Genomic DNA, 20,446 nt, shown 5'->3' with positions numbered 1-20,446 from the left:
CCTTAATGGAAATCTCGTGTTATGTTATAAACACTGAATAACTAAGCAATTTAATTAACCACTGCTTATAATATTTACTTATTACCATAATATTACCAGAATCCTGGTTTACTGTCTGTTGTGTCACAGCGACATCTAGTGGCTAAACAGGACGACTATTCCGGACTTTCATGAATTTACACGGAATAGTTTCATGAATATATAAATTATGTAAAATAGCCTTTTCACAATAAACCTCCCACATCACGATGACTCATCTATCAGTGCATTGATAATGGCTTCATTTAATCTAGGGAGGGTTTATACATGTAGCTCATTTCCTCTATAATCAAAAACGAAAGTACCTGTAATAAGAACTGCCACAATTTTGTTTATCTTTTATCATGAACCGTAACGATATTTAAAGAAGTAATTATTTAAATTTCTATACTAAATTCCAGATTTGTCTATTTGGAAATATTGACTATTTATTTTAACTTAAATTGAAAGTTAGTGCTCTTCAGTTTTGATTAAAGTTGTAACAAAGAAGTTATATGTTTGTTTATGCTATCGTTTCCTATTGTATATCAGAAGTTATTTTTTCAAATCATATTGAGAAGAGCAAAAAGGAGAAGTTTAAAAATGCTTCCTAGCAGAGGATGGTTTCGATCCATCGACCTCTGGGTTATGGGCCCAGCACGCTTCCGCTGCGCCACTCTGCTAGATGCCGCTAGCAGGAAATGCTTTCATACTAAACAAATTTCCGCCCGAAAAAATCCTGGAATTTTTTAAAATGGACTTTTTACCATGTGGAGATAGGGAGAATTATCCCAGCAAGAACGTCCATTTGGGGCCCATAGGGGTTAAATACGGTCTATGTGGGTACTGAGTGGGCATGGGCTTGAACTGGGCAAATGTAGGTCCATGTGGGCCTGCTGTACGAGCCCCATAAGGGACCTAGACGGGCTAACTGAGCATGGGCATAAACAGGCCAAAGTTAAATAGGGGCCAATTTGGTTTTACAATATGCCAGCCCCATAAAGTAAAAATGTGGGCTAAGTGAGTCAGGGCTGGAGCTGGGTAATATTAAGATAAGAATATCTTATCTTAGGCTACTAGCAGCTGGTGCAGATGTGGACTAAACAATTGTGCACCTTCAAGGGACTTTTTTTTGGGTGACTTTAGGTGGCGCTGTTGAGCCAATTTTGTATTGAAGTGTATGCGGACCTTAGAATATCGCGATTTTCACCGGGCTTGACGTGTGTGCCAAGTTTCACAACTTTTCATGGGTGTTTAGGGGGTCAAATTTGGCCTCGAAGCGCTTAGAAGGAGGAGGAGGAGGAGACTAAACATTTGGAAAACAATAGGGTCCTTCCATACTTCGTATGGCTCGGACCCTAATAATAATAATAATAATAATAATAATAAACATTTCGACAACAATAGGGCCTTTCCATACTTCGTATGCCTCGGACCCTAAAAATTAATAAATAAATTAAAAAAAATAAAAAATAAAAAAAAATAAAAAAAAACGTGAGCTTTTCGTCACTCCAGAATGGTTTCACCCCACTGTAACCGTCCGCTTCACCGAGTAGTACCACATCAAATTCAGTTCGTGATGGTTAAATTCCATTTGTTCATGTCTAATTTTAGCAAGTTATAGTTCATTCATAACCGTTATATGCATTTAAATATTTACTTTACTAATTAGACGGAGGAGTTAACCGAGTTCTCCGCGGATGGATAAGCTCTTTGAAATCAACTCCTTGGCGTAACCATTTGGCACTGATACTGCAACGTGTCTTCTCTCCACGGAGGATTAATTGAGGTAAGACTAATGATTTGTCAGCGCAAGTGGATATTTTCAGTTGTTTTTTATGTGTGCAGAATGTTGTTGACAAAAATCTTGGAGAAATAAACACAATTAGCATGGCGTCGTTATGTAGCAAAACATGTTTGAACTTGTTGGCCTGGGCAGGCCAGGTGCACCTACATGAAGACAGAATAGCAACCAAAAGCAGCGCATTTACTAGCAAATTTAGCTGTGGTTACCTCTCTTTTTTACTTTTTCTGACCGTCGGATACAAAACATGTTAAATCAGGAAGCACTGCCAGTAAATAAGTAACATAGCTTGGTTGCTTGTCATTTTATCTCCCCTACCTCTGCGAGCTAAGAGAAGTGCTCGTGCATTCCTTGAAAATGGTGACAGACCGACTTACTAGGGTTGGGCACGTTAATGCGTTATTATCGTCTTAAGGCATTGATTAAATTAACGCCGTTAATTAAATTGCCGCGCGTTAAGGCATTTTATTTATTCATTCAAATGTCACTGGTTCTGATCACAGAGAAACCACATGCAGAGGCTTGCAGTCCATTTCTCTTCCTCCATGTCTCGTCCTGCTGCAGATGTAATCAGGAGAGAGCTGGTCTATTAAAATGAATTTCTGTCTGGCACTTAAGAAAGAAGGAAAAGAACCGACATTTCTCCTTGTCGGTCAAACCACATGCAAATGGGCAGGAAATTGTGATTTTGGAGGGAACCTGCTCCCCAAAGACAATGAGAAACTTATTATTATTATTATTATTATTTAATAAATGCGGTTTTATTCTGGTGGATAGACAGCAAAGGTAAGACGTGTTTTATGAAAATGTTTCACAAACGTGAAACATAAATTGTGCCTTGTTTTGCTTCTGGTTAGGTGAACATTGGTCATGGCAAGATGAAACTTCAGCCTCAAAAATAATGGCCACAATCATTGGCTAAAAACATTACAGTGGTTTGGTGGAGGTATGCGCGCGCTGAGTGCTTCTGTTAGTAATTATTTTGATTGATATATTATTGCTTTTGAATATTACTGTTAAATTTTGTTACCAATTACAGTAAATGTAGGTCATTGTCACAATTTCATTTGTACAGTACCTACTTTATATGAAGTATAATGACACAACAGACTGAATGCAGTGATGTAACAGTGGGTATGTTGTGTTTGAATTCAGCTACAAGCCAGCCAACAAGAGCAGCAGCATGACAGGTGAGACACAGCTGGAGATAGGTGAGTTCTGCAGTTACAGCAGCAGTCATGTTTTTAATGTAAATATGGTCAAATATTCACTTTAGACACATGTAGTTCAGCCTGACCTGTTTTTTTGTTCATTTGTCCATACATGGAAGCTATGAAAGTTTATTTTTATTACAACAAAAATTGTCTGACTGATTTTTAGCTTTCACACAGATCCAAATTTTCATTTAAATGTAAAATTGTCACATATTTGATGTTTTTAAAAGAAATCCACGTAAGAATACTGACAGTCTACTAATTATTCAGTATTTTCTTTGTTGTTACTTACGTCATTTACTGCTTGTGTGTGTGGGTGTGTATGTGTGTGTGTTCAGGGAGGGGGTTGGGGTTTAGTGAGCACGGCGGTCCTAGATCTGTCCAGAACTGTTATGTCATGAAATATCCAACATGGTCATAAGCATGGCAGATGTCTCTGTGGCGCAATCGGTTAGCGCGTTCGGCTGTTAACCGAAAGGTTGGTGGTTCGAGCCCACCCAGGGACGAAGTATTTATTTATTTTTTATTTATATTATTTATTGTTGCAGTTTTTAAATTAAGTAGTATAGCCACATTTTTTCTTATTATCACACTTCCTTGGACAAAGGAGCAGATACTGGCTTGTTATTCTCCTCCTTGTATACTTGACTGTCTCCTGGTATTTCCTCCTTATGTTACTACCTCTAGTGGTGAATGGGGGTGGTGTATCAAAGTGTGTGTGTGTGTGTGTGTTCTATTTTCTACCACTTATCTGGGGTCGGGTCACGGGGGCAGCTGCCTAAGCAGCCCAGACTTCCCTTTCCCCGGCCACATTTGCCAGCTCTTCCAGGGGGATCCTGAGGCATTCCTAGGCCCTGCTGGGAGATGTAGTTCCTCCAGCGTGTCTTGGGTCTTCCCTGGGGTCTCATCCCTGGTAGGATGTGCCCATGTCATCCTTATCAGATGCCCGAGCCACCTCATTTTTAGAATATGCCAATGTTCTCAATAGATGTAAGACTGTTCTTTTTTTTGTTGATTTGCCTTTATTAGTCCATAACACTGAATCTGTATAACACCTAATCATATTAGGTAACATCACGCTACAGTGAAGGGGATGATAAAGATGACAGTGGCAATAAAGCCTATTACCTCATCTCTCTCCCCACCGTTTTCTAAACGTGTGCCCTCCCCACTGTCACTTTACGAGTCAGTGAATACCTGGAGTGACAGAAGATAAATCTTATTTCAGCAGACGAACACTGAAACTAAGAAGAAAGTCATAACAAACTGACTGGTCTTCTGACTGACACATTTTTCACTCAAGACTCAAAGGTAAGAACCAATAACATGTACATTGTTGTGTAATAGGTTGTTGTCGGAGGAACTGCAGGGATAACTGACCATGCTAAACTGAGAGTTGATGTGCAAACAGTTTAATTACCATATATCATATTTGTACTTTTTTGTGTATATTTATGTTTGCAACATTACATCAGTGTCTAATGGTTCAGAACTGTGCATTGCTTGTTTCAAAAACACAGCCATCGAAATACATACATCTGTTTGCATTTGCTTACAGAATTATTGATTTCTGCTTGCAAAATTCACTGGCTTTTCATTTCATATTCAAATGCATTTCATGTGAGGATTAAATTTATTTCAAACCAACAAGACTGAAAGAAAAAAATAAATATGCATTGATAACATGTTGGAATTAGCTGCTTTACACTAATGGGCTTTACCAATTTTATGACTGACGTAGCCTAGGACCCTGTTGTCATCGACAGTTCAGCTGTATCAGCAGCTTTCAGTGTGGGCTTTCCGGGTGTGCGCAGGGACTGATACTCAGTGTCAGCACTCACTTTACACATAACAATCTCAGCTATTTTCACTGAACCATTCATACTTTGCTGGAATAAAAAGAGGTCATATATGGAGGAGGACATCTACGGCCATTACAGAAGGATTCACCAGCTGTACAGTCTGATTAACTGGTGATTATTGTCACGTTCATTGATTATTAAATTAATCAAGTAATACTCAAGTTACTTTCACCAGAAGTTTATTTTATCAGGATCTATTGGTTACAATACATTAACAGGCTTAGCTTGTAAAGTTTGTCATCTCACAAACACGCACAAACATAAGAAGATGTTCTCGGTGTCTGTGTGTCAGACTCTTGGTAATCTCAGCATAATCTCATAAGTAAACTTCATCCTGGTTCAAAATAAGTGTTTGTGACACCAGCGTGCCCAACGGCATGAGACAAAGTTCTACTAAAAGTTTTACGATCAGAAATATTTATACGCTTGGACTTTTACCTAAATCAAAATTTCCATGTGTTACAAGGGGAATGATTTAAAACCACAAACTCTAGAAATTTGTGATTTAACATCTGTGCATTTTTCAGACAGTTATTTTTTGTTTTGTCACACCAAAAACTACGATGGTAGCTTAAGCTACTCCTGTCCATGCATTTATAACTTCTGATTTTTAGTGGCTAAAATTTTATGTAGAATTTCCAAAAGAGAAATAAATAAATTTTATTTATTTCTCTTTTGGAAATTCTATATACATATATATATATATAAGTTAAATTGGTAACTTGTAGCTATTTTGGAAAAATAGACCTTTACTATACCTGATATTCACATGGATTACAGCTCTGATAAGCTGGGCTCCATGTAACAACCCAAATGTTCTCAACATTTCTGCATGTCTGGTGAGAAAATCTAACAAGACTGGTCTAGTCAGCCAACCACTGTGAGGTGCAAGTGTGGACCGGTGACTGCAGATAAAGTTCAAACACTATTTGCAGATTCTCCAGAGGGGAATTGAAGAGGAAAAGATGCATTCACATATATGTGATTTTTACTGAACAGCATATCTGAGCCATTTTTAAAATACTCTCGAATTAAAAAGTAAGGGGTCAGATTTCCAGATCTTTAAGAATAGAAATTGTCCTTTCACCTACCACATCACCTAGCCTGCTCTATTAATGGGTTTGTTCTGTGCATTGCAGGCTGCTGGTAGGATGTCTGTTGCTGCCCAAGATGAAGAGGAGCTGCCTGCCAATCACACAGGTCAGAGACAGATTGTTTAAGATTTATATGTATGTGTAAAATTATATTTAACTTTTTGCTGGCCATATGTGTTTCCAGGTCCAAAAGGTGTCATTAATGACTGGCGAAGGTTCAAGTTGGACAGTGTGGATCAGAATATCCCTCAAAGCAAGAGAGAGCTACTCAGACAGATGTCCAATCCTAGAGATGATGACAAGGAAAGACTCAACAGAAAGGTCAATGATTCTTATAGACACATTAATTTTTGTAGCAAAGTGCAGCCAAAGATGAGGCAGTAATTTCTTTTTTCTCAACTCTAGATGAGTGTTCAGGAGTACGAGATGATCCAAGACGAGGATGAACGTTGCCTGAAACGCTACAGAAAACAGTGTATGCAGGAAATGCACGAGCGCCTGAGCTTTGGTCCCAAGTTTGAATGTGTCCACGAGCTTGAGAGCGGAGAAGCCTTCCTGGAAGTGATAGAGAAGGAACATAGGTTGACTCTAGTGGTAGTCCACATCTACCAGCATGGTGTCAAAGGTTGGGATTGTCTCAAATGTGGATATATAACTAATAATTCACTAATTAACTCATAAAGATGACCCTGTCTCCCTGATCAATAGTGTATTAACATATTAAGTCCAGGAATATCTATGAAATCTGTTCTTTTGTCAGGCTGTGAGCAGATGAACTCGTGTCTGGACTGTCTGGCTACAGAGTACTGCTCTGTTAAGTTCTGCCGCATCGATGCTGTGGCAACAGGTGCAGCTGAGCGCTTCACCACTGAGGTTAGTATATGATTTGGGACAAAATAATTATCAAGCTAATAATATTAACAGATCGATACCTACAATGCTCTCTACTGTGATATTGCCATGTAGTATTGCAGTGTAATGTCTCATAAGACAGGGATGCTAATGTGTAGAGTTATGAGAGGCTTATTGACAGTTGTAGCCTTGCCATGTACAGAAGCTGCAATAAGCAAGTGTAAAATTAAATGTTCTTAGTTGTTTTGTTTTGTTTTTTTTAAAATACCATTTCAAACTACAATATAAAAGAAGAAATCCTAAAACATTGCTGGGCAGAATAAAACATGATGGCGATAACATGCTGTTAAAAAAAAAAACAAAAAAAACATGCTGTTAAAATTTCTACTTTGTATGGAAAAAATAGGATTAGAAGGATTTAAAAAAAATAACTGTGTGTGGCACTCTGATTTTAGAAATATATATAATGGCTAAATAAAAAGGGGAGAGCAAAAGCAGAAAAGAAGACTAAAAATGCCTGATTATAAAGACAATCGGGTGGGAGCTGTTAAGTAAAATAGCTAAATAAAGTTTAGCTTGTCTCTTTCTCTAACAACAGTGTATACTTGCACATCATGATGGCCCTAGCAATATATACAGCTATTAGAAGTATTTTGTTGCCGTATTTTTCAGAGGTGTTGCTGTTTTTAGCAACATTTATCACATGTCACTAATGAAAGAACTGAGGACATTTGGCACATTAACAAAACTGCCGCTTTAGAGCAGGGACTCAAACTCTGGTCCTCGGGGGCCACTGTCCTGCAGGTTTTAGATATTTCCCTGCTTCAACACACCTAACTCCAAGTAATGGATCATTGTGTAGAACTTGACATCTATTTGTTGGATCCATTTAATTTAAATCAGGTATGTTGGAACACGGAAACATCTAAAACCTGCAGGACAGTGGCCTGCATGGACCGGAGTTTGAGATCCGTGCCTTAGAGAAGTATAGTGTCACCATAGTTACTTAAATAGTCAAAAAAATGTTGCGTCACATTTAAGAGACCAGAAAATGTGGTGATTCAACCGGGTTGGGGGATGGACCTACACAAATATCAAGCTAAACATCTAAGTCAGACTTATTTTGCAACTACTGATGATTTAAAAATAGACTTTTAAATATGTTTTAAGGTTCAGTCAATTTTTTCAGCACTTACAAACTATCTGAAAAATATAAAGTGTTCAGAACCTTTTAGGAAAATATGGTTTGCAACATCGTAAATAACACATCACATCAAAATTACATTTATCCTGTTTTAAATTACATCGCACAAATCATTTCTTTTTGTTTTTTTAAATTAGTGTTGTTTAAGATGGATGATGTTACAACCTACACTGGAGGGGGCCACTGTCATCTTGTATAAATTACATTATTCACAGAATCTGCACAGCAGTGATTGTCGCATGTTGCACCCATTAACAAGATAACTTGGTTAGTGATGCAACATTTTGTGAATTATACACTATCTGTTGCTACAATATTTGAAGATCTATATAAAGACTTAAATTCTAAGTTTGTCATATAACATCTGGTACCAGCAGTTGTAATTTTAAAGGCCAAACAGCTGCTGGCTCAAATTAAAAAGGCTGCTTAGTTCAGTTGGCTTTAAGCCCATCACTAATGTAATTTTAAATTGTATCATAGTTAAAAAACACAGTGTCTTTGTAATAATAGTAAAAAACAAAAATTAACTGACCATAGAAAAAGGCCTAAGTTTAACTATAGTTCTTAACCAAAAAAATCACTTTTCTAATTATAATTTGACTCTCGTACCAAAAATACTTAATAGTTTAGGTTTAGGTATAATGATACTAACAGTAAACAAAATTGGAATGGCAGTGAGATAAAAGCAGTGCTTCTGCTATAATTAAATGAACAGCTTCTGTACCGATTAGCAAAAATATTTTAACCCTTGTCACTGTTCTCCCAGGTTCTTCCTACTCTGCTGGTGTACAAGGCTGGTGAATTACTCGGTAACTTCCTGGCTATTACCAAACACTTCAACGAGGAGTTCTTTGCAACGGACGTGGAGGCGTTTCTCAATGAATATGGCCTCTTACCTGAAAAGGAGTTTGCTGCATGCCCAGATGATGATGATGCTGCAGGGGATGTGGAATAAAAGAAGAAAACAGAACAGTCTCCTAAGAAAGTGTATGAAGGAGTGGAATAGGGAGGCAGTGGATAGAAGGAATGCTGAAAAAAGGAAAAAGAGCAAGGTGACAGTGTTTCAGTCAGGACATGCACGCAAGTAAAGACGACATAAATCATAAACGCACAGAATAGAAAACAACCTGCAGCACATGCTGAATGCAGATTGTATTTAGAAGCAGCTAGGTGTAAACCACAGGGTGTGATGAAGTCTGTACCGAAATACTGCTTGCAAGTCATGTATATCTCCAATAAAAGACATTTATCAAAATGCTTTTTTTCTGTGGCCACCTGTTTAACAGTGTAATTAAATTGAGTTTAGTAAAACTTTGTTCGTCCCCAATGGGCTATTTCAAATGTAAGCGTATGGACAATAAGATTTTAAAAGGGCAGTACATTTACTGCAGCAGTTGTTACATATGTGTAGATTATGTTATAAAACCTGCTATTTCAACTTTACCATTAGGCTCCACCTTACCTCTGACTGAAGAGCCCCTTTGTCATACACCTGTACTTACACGGTAGATAAATATTCAGTGGCTCGCTTTCGTGCAATATCCTGCGAGTGTATCTTTGTGGCTAAAGCCCACCAAATGTGACATTAAAGCAGAAAATTAAACCTTTCTGAAATTTTCACAATCAGGAAGTACAATAAAAATCAAGGTATTTGCATTTACAAGCCCCATTTTGATAAGTGCAATTTGTAATCTGTAAGCACAAGGCGAATTGTATTTTTTTTAAAAAGGACAAAGCAAACCAGATGTACAAGATAATACAACTCCAGTCTTCTAAATTCTATAATAGAGCCGTTAAATCAAGTCCATTACTGTGCCGTGTTCTCTCACATTTTTGCAAAATATATCTTTTCATGAAACTTTGATATACACTACTGTATAATACTGTAAAATCAAGGTACTGAAATATTAGTACCATTCGGACATTTAAAGCCTCTTGAAAACAGAAGTATAGTTGGAGATTTTAGTACCTCAGTATAGTCTTTCAGGCATCAACTTCCGCCAATGTCACAAACTAAAGTCATCCTTTACAGCTCACACAGAATTGGCTTGTGTATCATTGTGCTATAATAAAGTATATTTAATATTGTTGTTGCTGACTTATGTCTGTCTTTTTCACTCATTTGGTAATTGTAGGATACAGGGGGGGGGGAAAGTTGCCTGTGAGTTAAACCCTGGGTAGAAAAAACGGTAGATAACTGTTATGTACCGTGTTTGAAGTCCACGCTCAAGCTTACAAGCCTTCGCTGTGTTGACAGCGGTGCCGGTGTGCTGCACACAGATTCATATGATCGGGATTTTTTTCTGGCCATCCATCAGATGTGATCAAGATATCCAAACTTATTTATAAGCCGAACTTTAAAGTTGATGAAGATGCAGGATGATGCGCGATACCTCAAACGGTAAGCTGTAACAAAATATTGTTGGTAATTTGATCAAGCTTTTTGGGCATTAAAATGCAATATATAATATTGTATAATATAATATATACAATATCTATTATGATATTTGGTATCCATGAGACTGTGTCAGGTGTATTTGTCAATGTTATGTACGCAGAGTTATTGAATATCTTAGTTAGCTAGCCATATAGTCTGAAGTGTGCAGCCGCCGTCTGCTTAGAGGGATACCCACAATGACAAGTTAAAATACGTTATTGTTAACCAAGGAGTGACACTTGTTTATTCGGCATATGTGCAATCCACCTTTCGGACAAATACTTCATAAAAGGACCCATTTAAAACCCCGATGTGCTTGCTCCTACAGTCATGTCTTTCCACACATTCTCCTTCATTAGCGCTGCTGCCTGGCTAATCTAGAGCTGGGAACTCATCTATTTAAATTAGTACAAGTAATGCACTTGTTATTAGATATCTTTTTACAGCGCAACATTCATGTCATACGAAAAAAGTCTAGATAAACTCGACTGTCCTGCCCCGACGACGCTGTTTAAACATAGTTAAAAACTGTTAGGCATTTTTTCCAGTAATCTGAGGGGGGCTGGGAAATCTGGGATATGGCTAACCTAGCTAGCAAGCGTCAGTTACAGTTTTATGTCTTTTTAAATGACAAAATTAGAAGCCGGCCAATAAGCCATTTTAAATTGTTTATTTAATTTAAGCAGTTGAGTTAATATGTTTATTAGTGTTAGTAGTAGTATTTCTGTATTCATGTTTGCTAGCTTAGCCAGCTTGTCAGTGCAGCCATTGTATGTTGCTCACTGGGCGTGTCTTCCTATGTGTGCTAATGCTTTGGGTGGATGAAAAATACTGTGCCTCTGCTCCAACATACCTGATTCAAATGGATTCAACAGCCTATTAATGCACAATGAAGCATTTAATTTGAGTCAGGTGTTTTGGAGCAATTTCCTATATATATATACATATATATATATATATATATATATATATATATATACATGGCAGTTAAGAACCTTTTTATTTTATCAATATCTAATGGTACTGAAATATTACCATTTTTTTTTAAATACAAAGCCTATTTATTATGTAGGTAAATAATTCACAGAAATGTCATATAACTTAAACATAATTGAATGTCATTTGATTTATTGTTTGTTGTCCATTCATTATCACTTACAGCAAAGTGACTGCCGGTAGTTTAGATGTCCATCCCACAGAGAAGGCTCTTGTGGTTAATTATGAGGTTGAGGCATCTGTCCTGGGAGAAGATGGAGATCCGGTGCTGGGTGAGCGCAAGGAGGGACAAAAAATGTAAGTGAACCCCTTATTTTTTTTATTCACAACTCCTGTTCTTTTCCTCTTGTTTGGGAACACTTGCAACCATCTAAACTTGATATGTAGTCACATGAGTTATTTTCTTAATGTCCTAAAATGGTAAGCACTTGTAACATGCTGGTTTAAGGTTTTACATTAATGGATATAGTCAGCCAGCATGCGTCTGTCACTGTTCACTCCCTTTTCCTTTCCCCTCCAGCATCCGTGTGAAAAGCCTCTCTCCCACTACGGATCTGTCAGCATTGGCTAAGAAAGTTGTGGAAGAGTGTAAACTCATTCCCACCTCCCGTTTGTCCCAGGTGGAGCAGCTCCTCTATTACCTGCAGAACAGGAAATCATCTCCTGTGGAGGGCAAATGTGAGACATAGAACCGCTATTGCATTCACTATGGATATTTAACAATGGCATACAGAATTAGACTGTAAACATCAGAAATATTAAAGACAAAGAGGGATGTAAGATCAGGGAAAAGCTAAATCTTTACTCAGCCATATAGAGATTACCAGTGTAGATGCTGATTTGTACTGACTGAACACTCTTTACTATGATAAAAATGATTTTAATGTATGCCATTATTAATGCGAGCTTTAAGTTTGAAATGAAATAATCTTTTTTTTTTCTTTGACTTTACCAGCAAAAGAAAACAGAGAAAAAAGAACAGCTAAGCCCAGAGACCTGACACCATTTGAAGGGATGGAGGTAACGACTAGCTATATTAATTTGACTTTCAGACAAAACTCCATTAGAAATGTCTAACAAGACCAGACTTAGCGATGATCTTTATAAACACAATTGTAAAAATGTTATTTATTTCTATTAAAACAAATACCATGGCTGTTGAAAGAACTGAACAAAAAGTGTCCTGCTTTCTAATGGCGTGCCACATCTCATATCAGTAACATTACATCTGTTTATTTGTGTAGTTAAACGAGGAAGCTAGTATAACCCAAGTGGACGAGTATGTTGAGCTGCTCTACGAAGGCATCCCAGAGAAGATCAGGGGTTCTGCTCTCATCCTACAGCTCGCTCGGAACCCTGATAACCTGGAGGAGCTGCTGCACAATGGTACGGTTTAATTTCTCCTACTGTTTCAGGTAGTTAGGACATTTTTAAAAGTTTCTCAGGGTTGTAAGCATGTCAGTCTGTATTCCTGTGCTTATTGTTGGTGATTAATAGACTTAATTGCTCATTGAATTTATGAAATGGATTCTTTTAAGAAAACTTAAACCTATCTCGTCTCAAAAAGAAAATCCAGCATCTTGCAACTGTCTTACAATCAAGGATAAAGCAAACCAAAGTTTCCTCAGTAACAGAAAGTTAAGCATCGCCAGACTTTTTGCATTAACTTGGTGTTGAAATTCTTGTGACATCCCTGTTCTTAGTCAGAGCAGGTTCCACAATCGTCTTCACCGGTATGGCTACAGATCTTGAGCACTAACTGTGTGTTTGTGTGTATAGAAGCGGCTCTAGGTGCTCTGGCCAGAGTACTGAGGGAGGACTGGAAGCAGAGTATTGAACTAGCTACCATTATCATTTACATCTTCTTCTGCTTTTCCAGGTAACACACTCACTGACACACACAGCTTCATATATTGTGACACACATTCTTTCAGTGTACCTGAACTGTTCTGCTTTATTTTCTGCATCTTTTCCTCTAGTTTCTCTCAATTTCACGGAGTTGTGAGTCATTATAAGATAGGAACACTGTGTATGAGTGTGGTGGAACATGAGCTGAAGAGACACGATATGTGGCGGGAAGATTTACGGAAGAAAAACAAGGCTTATATCCTTTTTTCTGTTGTTCTTTACCTATTACGCTTGAGCTGATGGCTAGTTTTTTATTACTCTCTTACTGTATGGTTTATCTTACCTTCACAGAATTTTTTCTTTAACCGTATTTTAGTGCACGTGAGTCAGCACCAGAAAATGGCTCTCTCAGAAGAGACCAGGAGAAAGCTCTGAGAAAGTACCAAGGCCTCCTGGCTAAGCAGGAGCAGCTGCTCAGAGGTAGGTCACGACTTTTGAACTTTACATTTTTTTCGTACATTTACGTAATACTCAGAGCAGCTATTTTTCTCAGCTATGATGTGAAAACTAGATAAATTTGTCACATGGAATTAAATTAGATTTAAGATAAACCACATTTCTTAAATGTCTCTGTCATATACAATGGCCTCCAGCTGTGATAAGTGACAGCAACCATTACTCCTCATCACCTTTGATTTACACATTTTGAGTAATGCTATCAAATGTAATGCGTTTCCTTTATTTTTTTCTAATTTTTCCCTTTTCCTCTGATTAAGTGTCTCTTTATCTCTTGCTGAACCTTGCCGAGGACACAAGGACGGAGCTGAAGATGAGAAATAAAAACATTGTTGGTTTGCTGGTCAAAGTTCTTGAACGTGATGACGAAGAGCTGCTAGTCCTGGTGGTTTCATTCCTCAAAAAATTATCAATCTTCCTGGAAAATAAGAATGACATGGTGAGTGGATGAACAGAGGAATACTCGATAATATCATTTCAGGCTCATTTTCACATGGCTATAGGATTTTTATATACTTCAGGTTCTGGTTAGGCCTAGCTGTCACTTTCAAGACATCTACAAACTTGCCAGGTACGCTATTAGAAACTTCTTGTTAACAAGTTACAGTAAAAAAGTCTTAAAAATCCAACAGATGGAGCAAGGAATTTGTTCTTGGCATTTCAAACAGCACTCAGTCATGGTGTGAATGCTGCATCCTGATTATTGTTGCTGACCACGTGCGTTGCTACTGATGGCCATAAAATACATTTTATGTACTGTTTTGACATTTTCCTGATGTGATGTCTACATCCATGGTCCATGTTAGCATTATAATCATTGGCTGAAATTCCATTATCAAAATAGTGACACGCCAAATGTGGGTTTCTGGTGAGTTTGACTATTGTGACTAAGGTATCATTTTGCTTGTCTGACTTGCAGGCGGAGGTTGATACAGTGGAACGATTAGCACGTCTCATTCCCTGTGAACACGAGGACTTGTTAAACCTGACTCTGCGGTTGCTGCTCAACCTCTCCTTTGACTCAGGACTCAAAGCCAAGATGGTGGAAGTGGGGTTGTTACCTAAGCTGACAGCACTGCTGGGTAAATATGCACATTAACGTATCAACACACAACATGTTATGTTCAGTTTCCAGAACAGCAGCCTTGCAGTGAATGACAACGTTTGCAGAGCTCAGCTTTCAGCCCATCAGTGTCAATGAGTTGATCTCACAAGATGGATCCCAGTGCTGCTGACATGGTTGGGGTCTTTGGAAGGAAGTTGACATTTGTATTTTAACTGAGATTTGTATCAGTAAGACTTGTCATTAAACTATTGCTGTTTCTTCCAGCTGTCATTGTTTACTGAGCTTTAGTGAGTGATAAATGAGGCCATGACTGTCTTGATGTTTGTTGTCATGAAGGTGACGAGAACAACCAGCAGGTAGCCATGCGCATCCTGTACCACATCAGCATGGACGACCGGTTCAAGGGCATGTTTGTTTACACTGACTGCGTACCTCAGGTGCATTAAGCTCTATTGACACTATTACTGTCTGAGAGTTTGAATAGCTTAGCCAATAATGTTTATACATCTGCATGTAGCTAATGCAGATGCTGTATGAGCACTGTGAGGAGGACATTGAAGCTGAGCTCATCTCCCTCTGCATCAACCTGGCTGCAAACAAGAGGAATGCACAACTCATGTGTGAAGGTATTCACTTGTTTATCAGAAAGGATTGTGTGCTTTACTGCCAAGTCTGACTCTGACTTTGCTTTTTAACTCCACCTGATAAATGTTTTTCTGCTGTTTTTTTCTGTCCATCCATAGGAAACGGACTGAAGATGCTCATGAAGAGAGCTCTGAAGACAAAAGACTGCCTTCTGATGAAGATGATCAGAAATATCTCGCAGCATAACGGGCCAACCAAACCACTCTTTATAGTGAGTAATGATGTCTACCTTGAGAAACGTAGCGCTTCTAAAAATCTTAACAGCTTTCTTAAAAATTACTCCATGATTAAATTTCAGTTTTTGTGCGATAATTTTTTTTTCTTTTTAAATGATCTGAATTTCTCATGAAGCTCTCTTCTGTCTACGTCAGGATTATGTGGGTGACCTGGCAGCAGAGATCCGTGCTCAGGAAAAGGAAGAGTGGGTTCTGGAGTGTCTGGGTACACTGGCCAACCTCACCATCCCTGACCTGGACTGGGAATTGGTACTAAAAGAGTATAACCTGGTGCCTTACCTCAAAGACAGACTCAAACCAGGTACAGATTAGATTTAGAGGTAATCAGGAATGGGAATGTAGAAAAGCACAGTGAGCAGAGAGTTAAGGACTGGCTAATGACCCATCCTCATTGTTGGCAACAGTCTTCACATTTTAGTCTGCAACTGGCATTAAATGTGGTTGGAAAAGTTCAGATGTGTTCCACTGAAGACGTACGTTTCAGCAGTGTGAGCACATTAAAGGTGCATTCACACCAGGATAGTCTGCTAGACTTAGTCTGACTGGGGACTCAGTTCAGTTCGGGGGATGTAATACTTTTCCGGAACGAGACTGCATTCTTATACAAATTGCACCTTTTAAATAACATGTGCCACCACCGCCAGAGACTGCGAGGAGAAGACGAAACACACCGAAGAAGAAAATTTGTCCATCTATTGGTTAATCCAGAACAACTTCAGTTTCTAGTACATAAGAGCTTTATTAGCAGTATTGGGTTGATCAGAATTCTGTCACAACTTTTCCCAAATTCTTCCACGTCTGCCCGTTGAGCCATTTCTCCTGTCCAGAGCCGCCTGTTGTCCCACACGGTTGTATGTTTTGGTTGTGTTTACCCGTAGTCCGCTTGAAACTGATCGACACCTGTTTGTAGGTGAAGCAAGTCTGCTTCTTTGATTCGAATCAGAATTAGTTTGTGCCTTCACAGTACCCCAAACGAAACAGACTTTCTGAGCAATTAAAAAACGCTGGTGTGAATGTGTCCTAAAAGAAATATCCTAATGAAAAGTCTGACTGAGTCAGTTCTGTTAAGAGTTATGAGATCCTCAAAGATTCCTCTACCACTTGTGTCGTCTTTATGTATCTCAGGCTCAGCAGAGGATGACCTCATCCTGGAGGTGGTCATTATGATTGGAACGGTTTCCACTGACGACGCCTGCGCCGCCATGCTGGCTAAGTCTGGCATAATCCCTGCTCTTATTGAGCTACTGAACGGTAACATATACATATACATATAAATAACTGTTTTTTAGTCAAGATTAAGTCTATAAAATGTTTCCTTTAAGTTATAACAATTCCTTCATGTCTCCATTTTCTAAATGTAGCCCAGCAGGAGGATGATGAGTTTGTGTGTCAGATTGTGTACGTCTTCTATCAGATGGTGTTTCACCAAGCTACCCGAGACGTCATCATCAAAGACACCCGTATCCTTCCTATAGTTTTCTATCTGTCTGTAACAAATTTAAACACACAAGTCTGTCACAGATGGTGACATTTCTGCAGTTTTTTTCTTTAACTATTGCTGCAGAGGCGCCAGCTTACCTGATAGATCTGATGCATGACAAGAACGCAGAGATCCGGAAAGTGTGTGATAACACTCTCGACATTATTGCTGTAAGTGAACTACATGTTCCTAATGCACACGTGGAAAGAAGCATCTTTGAAAAGCTGAAGTAACACATCAGGATGCATTTCATTTTTAAGATAAGGGATAGAAACACAGCTTCCTGTCTTTGTCTGCTTTCTAATAAAATATTCACATTTTCCAGGAGTACGATGAGGAGTGGGGGAGGAAAATTCAGTCGGAAAAATTCCGTTTCCACAACAATCAGTGGTTGGAGATGGTTGAGAGTCGCCAAGCTGATGAGCCCGAGCCTTATCTGTATGATAATGACAATGATAGGACCGATCTGTTCTACAGTGCAGGTACACACAAAACTCCAGACTGTACATGTAGAATAACAAAGGCTGCTAAAAGTGGCTTTTTGTTTTAGTCCCCGTTTCAGTCCCAGTCATCTGCTTTAACAATCACCAGGCAGAGTAGCTGGATTGAACAGATCATGAGTTTTCTCAATGAACTACTGTGGCCTCATCAAGTTATCGTTTGGAAGCATAAACAGCAGTTGCACAAAATACCACACAAAAAAACCACTAAGTTAAACATTATGAAAATTTACATGAAGGAAGTTTTATTTATTGATAAGTTAATTGACCAAAACTTAAACTTTTGGTGTCTATGGATTTTTGTTTTGTAGTAATATTTTTTAAATAAAGGTTACATTTTAAAGAGCCTATTTAGTAGTAAAGACATTTCTATTAATCATCTTATTAAAGACAAGCATCTGAATCGTTTCTGTGCCAGTAAGTTTATGGTCTTGTATTGTCGTCTCTAGATGGAATAACTCCAGGAGATGGCTCAGTCAGTCCAGATTTCTTCAGCGACCTGCAGACTCAGAATGGAGACTATCACCTTGAAGGGTGAGATAACAGAAACCAGAAGCAGGGGTCGTGACCATGCTTGCAGAGTTCATCCAATCTTAAACCTTTTTTTTTGCTTTTTCAAACACAAGTCAGTCATAGGCAGACATTTTCTTTCAGTTAATTATCTGGTAATGACATTCTTATCCCACCTTGCAGCTCTTTGAACTGTTCAACTTGTCTGATCAACTGCAGCTTTTTTTTTCTCCCTCACACAAGATAAAAGTAAAACTCTTTGTCAATTTGTTTGGGTTTCTTCATCAGGGATGTGAATGATGTCTTCGACCAGACCAGTTCATCACCTGGAAGACCAGCCACTGCTTACGGGTTTAGACCTGATGAACAACCTTTCTATCAGTACTCATAAACACAAACATGTCTAATTCTGCATGTTCAGCTTTTTCACTACTCTAATCCCATTGTCTCCGCTCACCCTATTGTACTTATTTAGACGGTGGTCATACAAGCTGTAATGTATCACAATGACTAATAATAATAATAATACTGTAAGTTTAACTAGTTCTGCTTTAATGCAGTTACCCTTTTTTTTATTCATTCACCATTATATCAAACAGACAAGTAGTTGAGTCTTCCTTGCCACAAGCGTCTTGCAGTCATCAAATTGTGTAAAGGAGTATAAATGGATATTTGTGGAAATGTATGTTGATAGACTTAGCATGTTTTTACTGTGTAATATTTAATATTTATTATTACTTCAAATCCGCTGAAAGAACAAACATCTCATTGATGAAAGGATTGACACCAACCAGTTTTTTTTAACACTACCATTTAATTTTCTTATTAACATACAGTGAAATACATCTAGGTTTGTGTCTGTGTAACTGTGAAATGGGCACAGTTTTGTCACAGTTTTACACTGGTAGGTTAATTTGGACCAGGGTAGAGACTTACCTGTTTCTGTAACATGAGTTAAAATGGTCCAAATTTAAGTTACAGATTCAGGGAACAAGGACACTAAAATGGAGAACAGATTCACCCACAGGAGAACCTAATGTCTGACACTTTGGCCAGAACTTCTGGTTCAGATATGCTGGTAGTGACCCATGTAGCCACAAGCCTGCAGCAGAGATGAAGAGCAAGCTACACAGGTAGTAAACCTTCTTATACTCTTAGGATGAAGCAGGAAAGTCTAATTTAAGTTCAAACCCAATGGAAAAGTGAAGACACATGTTTACTCTAAGCTGGGGAAAACAATGCTTCAGCTATACAGTATTTCATATATTTAGTCTGTTTTGGCCAAGACACAAAGGTTATATCTTCCTGGTCAAAAAGTGTCACTGTTGTCAGACTTTAACAGTATTAAATTTCTTCAGTTTGTAGAAGCGAGGAGGTAGAGCATCTGTTCCTACCACTCTAAAATAAATACATGTTTTTTAGTTGATGCCATGCAGTTCTGATACTCATTCTGTTTTATAATGTCTTCATATCCATAAGAGGGGGCCATCAGATCACTGGCAGCTGTTGTTGCAACCCCAGCTGTTCCTTAACTAAACTAGATGTAAGGAGAGTCGTGTTATCTGTCAGCAGGACACTGACAGCAGCTACCTAATGTATTACTTTTAAGCATATTTTGCACATATAGTTTAAATTTCGTGCATGTATTTTTTTTTCTTACATGTAAATGTTTATGTACTTTTTTGTAATAGCATTGCTACATGTTCGGACACTACAACTAAGAACAAGTAATGGAGTAGCAATCCTCTCCATCTCCCATGGTCATTCATCTTCAGGTTCTTTAAGTAAATAATCCCACATTTTATATGAAACGACTTCTTTTTTGCATTCACAGTTACATGCTGGGTTTTTTGGATGCTTTATGGAGGGCTCTTTTCATTAGTTTTCTTTAGTTAATAAAATTGTTTTAGAAAACTGCTTGCTATTGTTGGTCGTGCTATTTTAGTCAACTAACTTTATCAAGTCTCAACACCTGCTTCATGATGAACATTTCATATCAAGGATTTTAAAATATAATGAAAAAAACAGGCTGTCGATGAAGTAGCAACAAATTAAATTGTTGAATGAAAACATGAAACTTTAATGCTGCTAATAAACATTAAAAAGACTTTTTTTTCTCTTTTTTTTAACTTCAGCCTTGTTTTCCTGCTTTTACGGCTGAAAG

General features: G+C 38.1%; 2 protein-coding genes and 2 non-coding genes across 5 annotated transcripts; 3 read left to right on the top strand and 1 right to left on the bottom strand.

Annotated features, from left to right (window-relative positions):
* Positions 1-629: 629 nt before the first annotated feature.
* Positions 630-701, bottom strand: trnam-cau. The gene has a single exon. It is a non-coding gene; the product is annotated as a tRNA-Met (tRNA).
* Positions 702-1,730: 1,029 nt separating this feature from the next.
* On the top strand, positions 1,731-9,398 carry pdca (phosducin a). 2 transcript variants are annotated; one of them, XM_041992939.1, is made up of 7 exons: positions 2,978-3,033; positions 4,265-4,347; positions 6,038-6,098; positions 6,177-6,313; positions 6,398-6,617; positions 6,753-6,865; positions 8,815-9,398. In XM_041992939.1, exons 3-7 carry the CDS (start codon positions 6,050-6,052, stop codon positions 9,001-9,003), a joined length of 708 nt encoding a protein of 235 aa, XP_041848873.1. In that variant the 5' UTR covers positions 2,978-3,033; positions 4,265-4,347; positions 6,038-6,049; the 3' UTR covers positions 9,004-9,398. The 2 variants fall into 2 exon arrangements, with proteins under 2 accessions (XP_041848874.1, XP_041848873.1); XM_041992940.1 differs by lacking the exons at positions 2,978-3,033; positions 4,265-4,347 and adding an exon at positions 1,731-1,807.
* trnan-guu lies at positions 3,469-3,542 on the top strand. The gene has a single exon. It is a non-coding gene; the product is annotated as a tRNA-Asn (tRNA).
* Positions 9,399-10,268: 870 nt separating the features above from the next.
* Positions 10,269-20,199, top strand: LOC121644951 (kinesin-associated protein 3-like). Its single transcript, XM_041993215.1, has 20 exons — positions 10,269-10,449; positions 11,647-11,778; positions 12,002-12,159; positions 12,437-12,501; positions 12,726-12,867; positions 13,261-13,360; positions 13,461-13,585; positions 13,711-13,809; positions 14,106-14,284; positions 14,765-14,927; positions 15,248-15,348; positions 15,429-15,537; positions 15,655-15,767; positions 15,928-16,093; positions 16,918-17,043; positions 17,154-17,252; positions 17,357-17,442; positions 17,598-17,754; positions 18,222-18,306; positions 18,571-20,199. The coding sequence occupies exons 1-20, from the start codon at positions 10,415-10,417 to the stop codon at positions 18,671-18,673; spliced, it is 2,343 nt and encodes a 780-aa protein (XP_041849149.1). The 5' UTR covers positions 10,269-10,414; the 3' UTR covers positions 18,674-20,199.
* The last annotated feature ends 247 nt before the right edge of the window (positions 20,200-20,446 follow it).

The sequence above is a fragment of the Melanotaenia boesemani genome, chromosome 8 (assembly GCF_017639745.1).
Source record: "Melanotaenia boesemani isolate fMelBoe1 chromosome 8, fMelBoe1.pri, whole genome shotgun sequence".
Taxonomy (NCBI): Eukaryota; Metazoa; Chordata; class Actinopteri; order Atheriniformes; family Melanotaeniidae; genus Melanotaenia; species Melanotaenia boesemani.
The sequence above is the reverse complement of the archived record's forward strand: the minus strand, read 5'-3'. Positions and strand labels throughout refer to the sequence as shown.